This window comes from Anarhichas minor, unplaced genomic scaffold (genome assembly GCF_050575085.1).
Source record: "Anarhichas minor isolate MPS153535 unplaced genomic scaffold, ASM5057508v1 ptg000037l, whole genome shotgun sequence".
Lineage (NCBI taxonomy): Eukaryota > Metazoa > Chordata > Actinopteri > Perciformes > Anarhichadidae > Anarhichas > Anarhichas minor.
Genome location: NW_027466483.1, coordinates 4202501 through 4218527, shown reverse-complemented (window position 1 = coordinate 4218527; position 16027 = coordinate 4202501). Strand labels below are relative to the sequence as shown.

Genomic DNA, 16027 nt, shown 5'->3' with positions numbered 1-16027 from the left:
CATTCCGACTAGAGGATGTAGAGGGCAAATGCATAATATTGTGTTCAGCTAAAAATATCCACTTGATGCATCAGGTCAGTGTTGTGAGAAAGGACACCTGCCTTGTAAACTCATATGGGCCTGATTTGAACACAATAGGCAAAGGTTTTGCTCAAGCTGAATCTGCAATTGGGCGACTGCTACCATCATAACTCCATCTGATCATCCACAAAATGACTCAAATATCAAAACATGATCAATACTAAAGCAGCACTATAAGTAACAACCCAGTCATTACTGGAAACTGAAAAATGTCCTGTTCATCTTCAAAAGACAATTCTAATACAATGTAGCTTCTTTACATTCTATTAGAATGTAAAGAAGCTACATTCTAATAGAATGTAAAGAAGCTACAGTGTATAGAATGATTCTGTTGAAGTTATTCCTTTTTTAAATGTTTTAGACGATCACTAATCACTTTAAAATAGTGATTATAGCTGATTTAACTTCCAGACATGAGATTGATCTTCTCATGTCACTCTCTTTATACAATGATATAAATTCATCCCCGTTTTATTGATATCTTACGAAAAGTTACTCCTCACTTTTCGTGCGTTTTTACTGCAAAGGTCCAGCAGCATGAGTCAGTTTTCGCTTGTTACATGCATACTGTCTTTTCAAAATAAACTTCCATCTTCACAGGAAACAACTAAGGTTTAAGCGATGAAACTACTTAGTTAGGTTTAGGAAAAGATCGTGGTTTGCGTTAAAATATCTACGGAAGTGGCGTTGCTTAAGTACGGAAGTCACGTCACAAATAAATCAACATTGGCTTCTCGTTTCACACACGGCACAAACTGCGGCCTCCTGGAGGAAACACCAGTGTTTGTTTGACCCATCCACCTCTCCTCGTCCCACCCGTCCTGTGTGGAATTCTACTCGTGTTGTCGCTCGCTAGCTATAGCATATAGCATCCTGGGCATCACTGGGAATCTAAACACCGCGGCTTTGAGAGCACGTGTTTGCAATTGCGCATTAACGTGATTAACCAATGATTTAACTGATTCGCCAAACCTGCTTGCTTGCAGTCTGTGTTCCACCACAGTCCCCGACGCTGGTCTCATGATTCATTTTGTTTCTAAAGATATATTTGATTTTGTAGCGAGTAACTAAGGTTTCAGGGGAAATGTATCGGAGTAAAAGTATCAGTTTTTTTTGCAAAATGTAGTGAAGTAAAAGTAAAAGTCAACAGAAATATGAATAGTAAAGTAAAGTACAGATATCCAAAAAAACGACTTCAGTACAGTAACGAAGTATTTCTACTTCGTTACTGTACACCACTGCTTTCTGACGGGCAAAAGTGATAAAGGGAACCTGAAGATACATTTGAGATGCAGCTCAGCACTGAATGTCAAGTTGTTCTAGTCATAAATCAGAATTCAAAATTTGAATTCATTAATTAAAAAGAATTGTGAATGTGTTAAAGTAAATGATGGCCATTCCCATGCTACCTTATGTCTTATGTGGTATTGCAGCAGTTTTTGGGTTGATACAATTTGTTACACAGATTTGCTGCTAAATTAAAAATGTTTGACCATATTTAAGATTAGACAGAAATGATCAAATTACCACATTAAGACACCAAGAAGACCTTGTTGACCATAGAAAAAGTCATGCTGCGATTTGGTTTCTAAAACATTTAACATAATTGCATTTTTCGGTGACTGGATGGCAAGTACCTCTGTTCTGGAGACTGCTCAGAAACCCTCTTACTTAGGAAAGCCATTCATCCGCGAATGTGCTCGGTCTCTAGTTTGTGGTTGTAAAGTTTCATGAGGCTGTGTTCAATTTATAGTAACCTCAAGTTTCAAAATATGATCTAACTACAATGAAATGGCTAGTAAGGGGCCTATCATCACCACACATGAATACAGTCGGACCTTTTGGTTCCACAACAGTCTCAGCTTTCCAGTTAAACCCAATTTATGCAATTTCAAGACTTGTTCCGTACCCCAGTATGCAGAAATATTCAAACACACCAGTTTTTGAGAGGTGAAAATATTGCATTTATACTGCATCCAAACTGCATGGGATTATCATAAAGTGGGCATGTATGTAAAGAGGAGACCACTCTAGTTCACTCTAGCTTTTAGACTGAGATAGAGCCTCTTAAAGACAGTAATGTTGGGTCTTAGAGGTGTAATGTAGAGTAAGTACTGATCTGATATTTTTAAAATCCTGCAGGTAGTATTCAGGTTGTTAGTGTAAACACCAGCACAACTCTCTATTCAGGGCTTTTGCATGATGTTGACTGCATGCGTGTGTGTTTTGCTGCAGGGTGACGCCGTCAAAGACTTGATGCTTCGTTTCCTGGGAGAACCGGCAGCGATGAAGCGTCAGGTCCTCACCGCCAACTCTGTGGAACAGTCCTTCACAGGCCTCAAACGTCTCATCGTAAGTCACTCACTGCACCACCTGTGCATGACTACCGCTAGTTCCTTCATGTTCACCTCTGAGGCCCAGAGCATCATTAACTGTGCCTTCGTTGTTGTAGCATCATTTAGCTTTGGTGCTCATTTTTGCTCATTTATTTTTTCACGATTTGCTCATTTATTTTTTCATGATTTGCATGCAGTTGGAACAACCTAGCAGATTGATAGTTCACTCCTGACCCTGGAAACTGCTGTTGACAAAACCACCTCCTCTCAAGGTCCACTTCTGAGCTTGTGCCAGAGCTTTAAAGGTGCTTAATAAGAGATTGGAGGCATTTTCATTGCCTTCCTACGGCTCTAGCTGGCTGAGCCGCCGGCTCGCAGCTAACCGTGCCAACAACAGCACTGGCAGAGCTAACGGTGTTTACCTATTAGGGGACCCGGAGGGTTGGTTGCTACACCCCCACTGCCGGTCTGGACACCGTTCTCAGCATTAATGCTGTATGATAGCAGTACAGAGCGAGGGCCGCGAGCTCAACCTGATCTCACGGTGTGCATCAGCACATGAGTTTTGCTTGGTTGTCATGTTCAGTGTTTTCACTTTTCTCAACCTTTACAGTTTCGTGACAACTGAGCTTTCTTCATCTCCTCATGAGGAAAGTGTAATATGGTTGAAAACTCCACAACAAGTGTGTGTTTTGTCGACATTTCCACACGCTTTTATTCTATTCACTGAGACAAAATTAATGCTGGTCCCAAAACATAGATGATTGAAATGATCAGTCGAGGAGCCCTCGAATCAGACCTCATGCCGTCTTCGGCCATTTTTTTACCGCTGCCTCTTTGAACACAGAGCGTGGCAGGGTACACATTTTGACAAACTTGATCTGGCCTCGAATTCTTTCCTAACCTTAAACCTGCTACAACGCTGTTTCAACAGCGCTGTCAGCAGCAGAATGGAGAGACGCTCTGTTGTTGTTTGCAGTTACTTTGTTTCGACTTATCTATCACTGAGCTACTGTATGACCAGCATGCCCACTTTGTTTTTTCTTTTACTGTATACAAAGATGGTTATTGTCAATGTTTGGACATTAAGGGCACTAAACTGTTATGGTGAAACTCCTTTCATGACATGAAGGCCTTACTTGGAGTCTAGTGTGGGGTGGCTGCTGTGCAGGTGACTCGGATCGAAATCGGGGCCAAAAAGAAAAACTTGATTGGCACACTGGTAAAGATAATGCTGAGTATTGTTTTAGTGCAGCAGCTGCTTTCAGAGAACATTTCTTCTCTTTCTGGAGGTAAACGACAAATCCAGCATTTGGTTACTACAGTTTAACATCCTGTGGTTTCGGCAGCATGCGTGACCTTTTGGCAGTTGGCCAGTACAGTTACCATCTCTAGTGAAACTGCCGGGTGGTGAGGCCTCAGCCGACTGAAAACAGTGAATCATTCGTCTCCTTTTCTCCTCATGTTCCGTTCCTCCTATTCTTTTGACAAGCATAAAGAGGCCCGTCTTTCTCTGTGACTGTGCAGTCCCGCCTCATTCCCTTTCTAGCTACCATCTATCTATCTATCTCTCCAGCCCTCATGCGCTCCCTCCATCATAACTTCTGACCCACAAATGACCCTGAGAGACAGTTGTTATTTAAAACATATGCACAGCAGACAGTGTGATGGAGGGAGGGGGAAAGAGGAGAGGAGGAGAGGAGGAGTGGAGCGATGGAGAGGTGGGGATCCACTCGGCTCACAAGTTCTTTTCTCCTGCTGTGCCCATGTATTATGCATGGGACTACTGTGCATATTTCAAGGGCCTTCTGGACTGCGTGTGCGTGCGTGCGCGCGTGTGTGTCAGTGGATCATACGCGGTCTGCCAATTGGTGTGGGTGGCTCCCTGGAGCAAGAGGCAGCAAGAAAGGAGCGAGACAGTGAGCCAGAGAGGTAACGCAGGCCTACAGGAGGGATGTCAAGTAGTGACGAGCACAGACGGAAAGAGAAGGCAGCGTTCTGTGCGTGAGACATGTGGAGGCAGAGGAGGGCTTCAGCTGGCCCCGAGCGCACACGCTCACATTTGACTTTGGGAATGTGGAGAGAGCTACCGTGGGTTCGGGTCCCTACACGCGTCTGATTAGATTTCTTGATTGACTTCTTGATTGTTCGTATTAAATGAAACATTAATGTCGGCGTCTTGTGTGCAACACTAGATGACAAAAAAAGCAAAGTCTTTTGACATTTGCTCAAGGGTCCTCTGGTTAGCAACAACAACAAGCTGTCATTTCTCCTCCAACTCCAGGTGGAAATATGCATTTATATATAATGTGTACCCAAATCACAGGGCGGATACGTGCATTATTTTTGCTCTGTGCTCTCGGAGAGCCCCCCTCTCGTTATTATATACTTTGGTTTATTACCAAATGTTTCCAAACCTAATGACATTCCCACCAGCCTCAAATGTGCTCTGTGTTTACTGCTAATTAGCAAATGTTAGTAGCGTACCAACACGCTGAAATAAGATAGTGAACATGGCAAACGATACCTACTAAACATCAGCATGTTAGCATTGTCATTGTTAGCACGCTGTCTGTGGTATTCATCTCAAAGCACAGCTGTACCTACAGTATATGCAGAGAGGCACAGAACATCTAGCTTGGCAGTCAAAAGTAGCTGTTGGCTGCTAAACGTACCACATTTTCAAGTTCCTATTATCAGAGTCATGTCATGAAGAAACACAGGACTACAGTTTTCTCTTTGCATTCTTACATGCTCATCTGTGATGTCTTATGTTTCCTTCTTAATAGCATTACAAATATGTGGAAAAGGCCTTTTACCTTGATGAATATTTAGCCACCATGATATATTCCACTTCATGCCTCTTATTGCAAATCAGCACATGAGCCATCAGGCATCACCAAAGCGAGGAAACCCAGTGTAATGTGATACCGGGAGTCCAATGAACAGAATGGGCTACAGAGCAGCTCTCCAGATTCTAATTCAACTACACTCAATACGGCTGGTGATCGGGACTTGAACCCAGGGTCTTTAGCCGAACGACAACATCTCTGCTCACTGCATCACCTAGCATGGAGCCAACAAATCCTGCTCCCTAATAAGGAGCTCTGTTTGCTCTTGATTAAGGATGCTCCACTGTCTGACTAGAACAAATGTACATATACAACATGTTGCTGACATTTAAACATTCAACATTGTGTTTTCCCTGATACAGACAGAGCGTTGTTTGTAGTAGGGATGTTAATAATGTATCGTTTGACCGACGATACGAATTTTGACAGATTGATGCTCTGTTGCACATTAAAGAAATATTGAAAATTAAAAGAATTGGAGGAAAAACTCAGAGGAGCAGCTTGCTGTTTAAAGGGGAACAGCTGGTCCACCTTATAGGTCAGCCCACCGACTGTGCCTCAGTGGTAGAGCGGCTCGTCCTTCAATCAGAAGATCCAGTACGCGTACGCTGGTACATGTCGATTTGTCCTTTGGGAAGACTCTTACCCCAAATTTTCACACATGTCGGAGGCTGTGCCTGCAGTGTATGAATGATTAGAATGATGGGCAGGTGGCCCCGTGCATGGTAGCATCGGTGTATGAATGGGTGTGCATGGGTGAATGACATGTAGTGTGACAGCGCTTTGAGTACAAGTCCATTTACCATTCATAGCGATTGTATAGGAGCACAGTATCAGGGCCCCGGTGCATCCCTAGTCCCCCACGTAACCACTTTGCTGACATAATAATCATTGACTGAGTCGCTCCCACTGAGGAAGTGAATCAGACGCCATCTGCCCTCTCAATCTACTGCCATACCCACTTGAATTCATATGATTTACTTCTCAATAACTTCTGAAATATCCAAACTTCTGAGATCAAACAAACTCACAGATCAAAGTTGTCTGAGGGGGAATGCATCTCGGTAGTGTTACGTATGGTTCTATGTCCTGCTGTGAATGTTTGTGCTTGGGTGTGTGTGTGTGTATTCTGTGTCTTTTGACTTCTAGGTGCAGCTCCCTAACGAGTGATTGAGGGCACCTGGATGAGGATGTGGTTTACCTATATAAGCGCCTCCTTGCTCCGCCCTCGCTCGCTCTCGTCTGCCTGGCACCAGACCCTGGTCTGCAGTGGGATTTGCACACTACAGTTTACTTGTGTCCTGTAAATAAACTGGCAGCTGTGGTTGTTTTTAACCTAACTTGGTGTTGTGTCCCTCCTATATGTTGCGACTCCCGAGCCGGTCGTAACAGTAGGCTGGGAGGGGAAGTTGAAAGGAGGATGTGCGCAAGCAGAATACACATGTGCACGAACACTTGGTCACGTACATACACAGAGAAGTGGGTGTGTCAGTAAGCATGTGGCCACCAAAAGTGTGACCTGTCACAGCTGGATGTTGTCAAGAGTGAGCATGAGCGTGTCATCCTTCCCCTGTGTGATTGCATTCACACAGGGTATCAAGTCCTGTACAAGTACGTGTGCATGTTTTAAACCTATTTTATGTTTGTCGTCAGCTCTTATCATCCTCAGTGTAAGGCCCTTTGCTTGGGTGAAGGTAATGGGGGGGGTGCGTGCGTGCGTACGTGTGGTAGAGCTCTGCTATGAGCTGGCAGAATGAGTCATGCTGCAGAACCAGTGTGACTGCCAGTCACACTCCCTGTCCTTACATCCATACACACACGTGCACAAATGAACATTGATTACACTCACAACACACGAGACTTGTAACTTAAGTCAAGAGAAACTTAACCCCCGAACCAGCTGAAAACCAATGTCTATGGTATTAAGTGTTGTTGTTGATGGATTCAGGTCCAGGTCTACATATGGTGTTATATGCATTGCGGCTGCCCTCTACAGGCTGATCTGGAGGCAGGTGACATATATGGAGCCAGTTGTCCTCATCAGCCACCCCCCGCCCCACCCCCTCCTATTAAACCAACGTTCTCTGGCTCTGTAGACTGTGGCGAGGAGTATTAGTAAAGAGTAGCTTTTAAACTCTCAATTAGCCTGTGAATCTCTTTAGCTAATAACAGGCGCTAGTGCTAATCGCTAGCACACACAAATCCCAGCATTGCCTGAGCCGAAGTTGTCGCTGACTTCATTTTAATCAGCAGGTGGCAAGCACGACACAGGAGCTTGGTCTTGAGGAGTTGTAGCATTTATTTTCTCTCGCTCTCGCAACCGCACACTCACTAACGTGATGCAGTGAGTTGTTCCTTGAAGGAGTTTGTAGGCCTCTGTCATTTTAGAGGGCTTGAAAACAAATGATATATGTATCTTAAAAATATATGTATTCTTTAATTCCCCCAAAGCAGGGAGTTGACCAGCAGCTTTCTCCAGAACGTGTAAGAATTATTTTTTTTTTCTCTACTCTCCTCATTGGTGGATCGTCTCCATAATTTGCTCTTATTTAGCAACTGGCGACTGTTAACTTTGGATCTTGAGCCCAAGTTAGCATCTTGACACTTGACATTGTGTGTTTTTGTCCAACCAACCATCACAAAACCCCAAATATATTCAATTAACAAAGATACAGAATAGTGAAGGGCAGAAGAAGTCTTCACATTTGAGACCAGATCATTTTTGGTATTTTTTACCAAAGTCAAAATAGAATGGGAAGGGAGCTGTCAAATGAAGAAAAGTGAGAAAAATATGTTTAATGAGCGCAAAACTACAGGTACTCAATGGCATGAAGAACACCTATGAAATAGGCTTAGATCTGCAGCTTCAGGTTTGGTGCCCTGACACATTTATGCGGACATAAAATAGTTAACAATCACATTATCGCCTTGACTCTCATCGACTTCCAATCCTTGTTTTTCCTGATCCTATCCTGTAACCCGCATATCCAACACAATCCCCATTGGGGTTTTGCACATTTTTGATTTTTTTGCATTTGATAAATAATTTGCAAGATGGGGCCATATTTCACTCCTGGCCCACTTTTTACATGGACTGGTTCAAACAGATTTTCAGATGTTTCACTCTGTTTAAATGACTTTAAGGTTCTAACTTGTATCTATTTTAGAAGACGTTGGCTTTTGAGGTCGGATGTGAAGAGGACTGAGTCTGCTTGGCTGTCCTGGCCTCCCCTCTACTCCCCCCCGTCTTTCCCATGACCTCTGTGGCGTGGTCAGCAGAGTGGGCCGGTCTCTGGCTCAGCACCACCCTGGGCTGGCCTCATCTGTCTCTCTCATTAGCAGTCACCCCTCTTCTCTCCTCCTCTCCCCCCTCGTTTCCTCCTCCTTCATCTCTTCCTCCCTCACCCCCCTCCGCACTATCCACCGGAGACTCTAACCTCTCTTTCCTCCCACAGTGTGATGCCGTCTGGGCCGGCGCCCGGCATATATGTGTATGTTTGTGTGTATGTGTGCGAGCGAGAGAGAGAGAGACCCACCTTGGCTAGGTCAGACAGACACACCCATAATCACTGCAACGACCCAGCTGCTGCATCGCACTTTGATAGCATTGCTGTAACCTTTCCTTGTCATTATCTTAACCTTTTTACATAGCTGTCATTTCCACCACCAGTTCCACTGGCGAGCCAGGCTCTGGGTAATGCAGCGTCAGCTTTGGTAGCGCTGAAGGGTATGTTTAAAACCTCAGTGCTAGTTGTTTTCACCTTGCTCCGTTTATGTTGGCAGCAGCCATATGCTCAGACGGACCTTTTGCAAAAGGACCATTTCAGTTTATTACAACTTGGGTCTAGTTTTTGTACTTTTAGCCATCATTCCTATTGGTGATTATACCTATGAACTAAACGAGTTATTATAGTGACATTGAGAGTTAAAAGAGGCTAATGGTGTGCCCTCTTTTGTTTTTAGTGATATACTGATTCTTACTGATATGCTCCTGCAGTTCCACTGACTTATGGCACACAACTTGTAGTCTGAAAGCGCTTTCAAGATAAAAAAGAGAGTTCAGATTTATCTGACTGCTCGTATTCCTTCATGAAAAAGAAGCCATGTGTACTATAGAAAGTTGAGGATGCGGACACGTTGAGATGCATTGAGAATCTTGCATGCATTCGAGTCGTTGCCGGTTAAATGAGTCAGGTGAAGATTGACACCTGTTGTTACTGAAACGTGCCACTGCTGACTGTTTGTGTGCTGCTGGTCTAAGCCAGATGATAAACTGTGTGCCACTCGTATTCAACAGGTGCCACTTCTCAACAGCAGGTGGCGACGTGTTAAACTGGAAGGTGCTCTTTAGCCACACAAGTCTGTCCGCCACTGTGGTCGATGAAAATATCTCTGTATCAGCACTTTTGGATGGTAACATGCATACAAATGTACCAATATTCCGAATGTGATACAGGTCACGTAAACGGCATGTTCCATGTAGAGAAGCATGCCAAACAGAAAAAAACACATTTCTGTCTGGACGGAGAAACGCACCTTATGAAAGACTTGGATATCACCAGGTTTTTGGATATGCACAAATATCATCAAATAACTTAATCAGAGTATGCATGGCTGCAGGTGAACGTGCATATAAGTGGAGTATTCATTTTCATGTATTTTCCAGAATAAGGGCAGAAAACGGCTCATTTTGTGCACGTAAACCTAGTTAGTGATTGGTCGGATGTGCCGAGGTGAGAAGGTAACACGATTTCAACTTCACTCTCAAGCTTTCTTTTTCATTCTTCACAAAGTGTTCCTCTGGTTTAGTTTATCTTACTTTTTTATTTAGTACTTAGTGTGTGTGTGTGTGTGTGTGTGTGTGTGTGTGTCGTCATCACCCCTTGCTGCTCTCTGTGTCCGGGTTTTGTGGCTGTTCCAAACAAGTGTAAACATTTTTGCTCCCTTGATTGTCCGACAGCTGATGTGTCTTTCCTTGTCGGACTTTCTTGTAGTGATGTCCCTTTGTCCCCAAATCTCAGAAATTACTTTTGGAAGTACAAAATGACCCAAACTGATAGAAACGATGGGCAGTCGGTAGCCATACCAAATCGGTTTAGCGTCAGCTCCAGGTCTTTCAGCATTGCGAAAAACTTAGTGTGTGTGATGTACTTTGGGTGAGTCGCCAGATGTGAATCAGGCCCGAGACAGACGTTCTTTTTAACTTCAGCAGCACCCTCAGAGGGAAAAGCAAGCGGGACATTCTGTTATTGTTGACAACCAAACCATCAAAAGTTATCCAGTAGCACACCAGTCAATCAGGGGTTAATGTTACCCAGAGGAGCTTCACTTAGAACTCGGAAGCCGTGTTGAGCCGTCTCAGGGAGTGCTATGTGGAGTTCTCTACCAAGCCACGAGCTACTGCGCCGTCTTCACATGATCTATTATACCGGTTTGTGTCTCGACGTCTCTCAGCGATACTGTTTAAAGAATCCAGCGATTCTGCCTGCGGGAGACAAAATGGCTTCTGCGTGACGTTCATATCGGCGCAGTAGCCGAGCAGGCCGTCCTCCAGCTTGAGGACGATATCCCGTCCCCTGGTTCAAGTGTCTATAGACCAACTACAGACGCATCAAAGTAAAGTTATGTCATGCACTTTTAGCATATTACAAATGTTTTCTTCCCCCCTTCCACACCCACCCCCTCTGTGTAATCCGAAATGACGGGGCTTGATTGAAGCAGCACCGAGCTCCCTGCGTTAACCAAAGCTAATGTGTGTTTTTTTTTAAGTCTGATACGCCTGGAGGCTTCGGGTCTTGAGAGAGAACGAGTGGGCGTTCGTTTGTTCGTCGAGCTTTGTTGTGCAGGGTTTTACTCACCAAAGGAAAATACGCACTGAACTTCAGATCGGCAACACATTCGAGCAGCCTCACCCCTTTTAACCCTTGTGTCGTCTTAGGAGTCAAAAATGACCCGTCACTATGTTTAACAGCATAGGAAACCCCTTTAATGATCTTTTTTCAACTTGAAATTCAATGACTTTTCCTAGAATGACCCCAACATGAAAAAAAGTTAAACATTGCCTCTGTTCATATTTCCATAAAAGCTGTACACCAACAGTGTACACATCTTGTCTTAGGGGTCATTTTTGACCCGGTAGTTATAAAATCATTTTCATACTACAGAAACCATAAAAAACACACCACAACACACACACACACATTCATACACACACACACAAGAAATTGAGTGTGCTACTGATTGAATTTAGGGAAAACAAAAACTTTCTCGCGAATATGCAGCATGTCCCCACCACGACCCCACACCTGGCTGAAGTTCACAGACATAATACAAACAAGATCAGAGAGAATAAACATTTCCTGAAATCATTGTTTACTAATGGGGAATGCAGTCAGAGGCTGTAGAGGTGCTGCAGATGACAGCACCCCCAGACAATTGGAAATGGATGGATGAGATTGACCTGCTCGGGCTGCTAATCTTAGCAGGTGTGTATAGGTCCCGAGGCGAGGCTGCATCTAGTCTTTGGGATGCAGAGAGTGGAAGGGCGATTTTCCGTGCAATGATGTCACTGAAAGTCTTTCATACTTTATCAAAAACGATACGATTTGATAATCGTGAGTCAAGACCTGCAAGGCGTGTGACAGACAAACTTGCGGCCATAAGAGAGGTCTGGGAGAAGTGGAATCCACTGATTAAACACAGTCTTTCTGCACTGTGAAGAGGAAAAACTTAGATATTCACAAATTTTGTGAAGAATGACAGGTTGTTTCTTCATGCAAAATAGATTTGGGATTTAAAATGCAATCAAGCTGTTTTATTTGAGGGGTTTAGTGAAGGCGGGTCATTTTTGACCCTTAGGACAAGTAGTGTATACAGAAAGTGAAGACAACACTGTGTGTGTGTGTGTGTGTGTGTGTGTGTGTGTGTGTGTGTGTGTGTGTGTGTGTGTGTGTGTGTGTGTGTGTGTGTGTGTGTGTGTGTGTGTGTGTGTGTGTGTGTGTGTGTGTGTGTGTGTGTGTGTGTGTGTGTGTGTGTGTGTGTGTGTGTGTGTGTGTGTGTGTGCGTGCGTGCGTGCGATAGAGATAGAGGACGTAAAGCGTGCACATTTTCAATGCACTCATTTGCATGAGCAGTTAGTGTGTGGGAAACATTGTAATACATGGCTAATTACAATTTCAATCGATGAAGTTATTTTCTGTAATGCTGCTCTCTTTAAATCTAAGATATCTCTAGGTAGGTTATAATCAAAATTATTTTGGACAATATTAACATCAGGAGCATTTAACAAATACTTATTCATTGACTTTGGAAACATCATGCATTTAGAAAGAGCATTTAGTAGCCCACATTTTAAAGTTAAATGCATCAATCTGGTGCACTGAGATCAGTGATTTTCAACCGCTGTGCCGCGGCACACCAGTGTGCCGTGAGAGATCGTCAGGTGTCCCGTGGGAAAATGTCCAATTTCACTTAATGAGTCCAAAAATGTATTATTTACTTGTTGCAAATACTTTGCCATTGTTGAGCGTCTGAGCTGCAATATAGTGGCTGGCTATAGTAATAAATATGCTTCCATGCCAGTGGGTGGCAGTAGGTAGCGCAGTAATGACGTGTTAATTTAGGACAGTAGAATGAAATGACGCGCGGGAGAAGTTGCGGTGACGAGACGAACAGCGATGGAGAAATATTTGAAAAGGAAAAATGCAGACTGTGAACTGGGCCCTGGACAAAATAACCCAAATGAAAAGCCGAGTAAGGATCAACACATTTAGAGACTTGTCATTAAATTGTCAGCATATATCCGGCCCTCGGTACAACGGCCCGCCAGAAAATATCATGTTTATCATAACTGGCCCGCCACACCACAGAGCTCCAGGACGAGAAGTGGCGATGTGAGCTGGCTTTATGTGCGACATAACGAAGCATCTCACTGTGCTAAAGCTCCAGCTTCAGGGATGAGGACGTGTGATCATCAGAGAGTTTGCAGTTGACGTGGAAAGAGCACCTGTGGAGCTGATAGACCTCCAGTGTAATGACACTCAAGGCAAAGTATGACTGAGGGCGCTGCACAGTTTCCAAGCTTCACCCCCGAAACGATGCCTTAACTCCGCCTACATGCTGCTCAAACACTCTGCATGTTTGGAAGCACGTACCTGTGTGAGCAAAGGAAAATACATACCTCCAGAAGACAACATAAACCACATTAGTTTCTTCATGGTCTCACTCTCTCTTTATACATCTGCTCCTAAACATGCAAGACAACAGAATTCACACAAAGGAATGCCAAAGTATCTGCGTCGTTACGTTATATGACAAGGCAGCCTGACGTAAAAGTAAATGGCGCCAAAAAGGCTAACTGAAACAGCCACTGAACTTATATTTTCCACAGTCAAAACGGCACATAACAGCTTCATAAGGTCATCGCCTTAGCAGTTGCTAAAGTACGTTACGTAAACCGTTACATTCCCGACGAAAACAACAAAACAGTGCAACAACATTATTCCACACAACTTACCCTCATCAGTACGAAACACCACTGTGAGGGGAAGTCGGGACTACGGGGGCTTTGGAGGTACAAAAGAGGCGAGACGCCGCTTCCGCAGGAAGCATTAACAAAATAAAATGCTAAATAAAAATAGCTCATAAAGATAGAATTCACACATACTCAACAGAATAATAAAGTACATTTTTAACTCCGTTACATCCACCCCCACTGAATTTTAGCGAATATGAGCACCGACTACACAGTATGCACTAAAGAAAACACTACAAATCGACAAATTACAAAAGGGTCATCATCAAGAAAACCAACATCTAATGTATCCCACAGGGATGAAGTGGTATGAGAGCAGCGCTTATCCCTCAATCCAGCAACTGGCAACAGGGTGCCTTGTACACCCCACAAGACCCAAACACAGTGTAGTACAGGCTCATGTCAGATAAGAAAATTAAAACAGTGGAACATTATACCAAAAAAAACAACTTCCAAACCCATCATTGGCATAAGCTACATGCCTACGGTTTCAATCAGGAAACACCAGGAACATAGATTGTCAAACAACTTTAACATTGAACTTCTCCTGAACAACATCCTGCCTGAATGAGCCTGTTCACAGGCTTGACTAAGCGACCAAATCTTGACCTGACCTGTGCATTAGAACGACCACAGATCGTGGGTGAGGTCGGAACATCAGTGTGCAAAATGTCAGATGTGTTATCAGTCTGTGTCATGGTGTCAAGAGCAGAGTCTGGCTGTCTCACATGTGTTGAGACACCTCCAACAGTCACAGAGCAAGAATCATAAGTCACAGACTGATCTTCTATGTGGTCTTCAAGTGAAACAGAAGCATCCTGGGGATCAGAAGCAACACTTCTTATGTCAGAAGCGTCTGCCACAGACAGACTTGGTGCAGACAACTGAGTAATCCAATCAATGGTTCTCCTCTCCGAGTCCACAGGTACCGAATCATCCAAGGGGCCCTGTCCATCTTCCACAGTCATAGGTGAGTGTCTGTCACTTTCAGTGTCAAGGCTTTCACTAGCCACACCATGGGGCTCACCCTCTCTCCCAAACAAGGTCTCTTCTGCCTCACTCACATCGTCATTTCCTGAAGCCGTGGATCCTGTAACCGGCATGGATGAGGCAAGGTCAGACATTCCACATGTGTCCCCCACAGGGAGGAAATTGGCCAGCATCATCAAGTTCCTGTGTATCACCTTCTCCCGTCCAGTGTCGCGGAGTCTGTACGTGTGTGTCTCTGTATTCACGTCCACCACGGTGTAGACGGTCGAGTCCCACCTGTCCGCAAGCTTCTTCTTACCCCTTTCCTTCCTGTTGGCCAAGAGCACCCGGTCACCGATCTCGATGTCGGATCCCTTTACTTTCCTGTTGTACAGCTGAGCATGTCGATTCTGCTCCTTTGTAGCATGGACCTGAGCGGCAGCGCACGAATCATGCCACCTAAAGTCCGATTGAAATGTTCCACACTCCCATTACCCATCGGATGGTAGGGGGTTGTGTGAGATTTCCTGACACCAGAGACCCTGAGAAGCTCACTTATCAGCAGACTTTCAAAGTTAGCACCTTGGTCACTATGGATCCTTTCCGGGAATCCAAAGACACAGAAGTACCGGTCCCAGAGAACTCTTGCCACCTGCTTAGCTGTTTGGTCTTTACATGGAAATGCCTGGGCCATCCTCTTGAAATGGTCAGTTATCACCAAAACATCGACAGACTTGTTCCTGGAGTCTTCGGCCGACCAAAAGTCAATGCAGACCAACTCCAGTGGCCTGGTTGTTGTTATGCTCTCCAGGGGAGCCCGTCCCTCAGGCTCGACGGTCTTGCTGACGATGCATCGTTGACAATGCCGAACGTAGTCTCTCACGTCTCTGTCAAGGTTTGGCCAGAAAAACCTCTGTCTCGCCAAGCTGAGGCTCCTGAACTGAGCTTGATGTCCAGCCCTATCGTGAATCCCCTGCAGAACCTCGGCCTTAAGTGAGTCAGGAACAACATATTGAAAACGCTTCGCTTTGGTTTTCTGGTCTTTTGAAATCCTGTACAGCACACCATCACTCACAGTGAGCCTATCCCAGTGCTTCAGATACCTTGTGACAAGGACAGACTCATTGAATCTTTCCCTCCTGGAAGGCCTCCGACGTCTCTCAACATAGGACAGAACACGAGAGAGAGTTCTATCCTCCAACTGCTTATCACGGAGGTCCTTCTCTGTGTAGGCGGGTAAGGCGTCCTGTCCAGGT

General features: G+C 44.5%; 1 protein-coding gene across 2 annotated transcripts in view; it reads left to right on the top strand.

Annotated features, from left to right (window-relative positions):
* trappc12 (trafficking protein particle complex subunit 12) overlaps nucleotides 1-16027 on the top strand; it is a 53624-nt gene that overhangs the window by 4326 nt on the left and 33271 nt on the right. For both annotated transcript variants that reach the window (XR_012957830.1, XM_076107003.1), the window contains exon 3: nucleotides 2317-2433. Coding sequence is in view for 1 of the 2 variants with exons in the window: in XM_076107003.1 (XP_075963118.1) it covers nucleotides 2317-2433 (117 nt within the window). In the remaining variant the exon portion in view is untranslated. The remainder of the gene's footprint in view (nucleotides 1-2316; nucleotides 2434-16027) is intronic.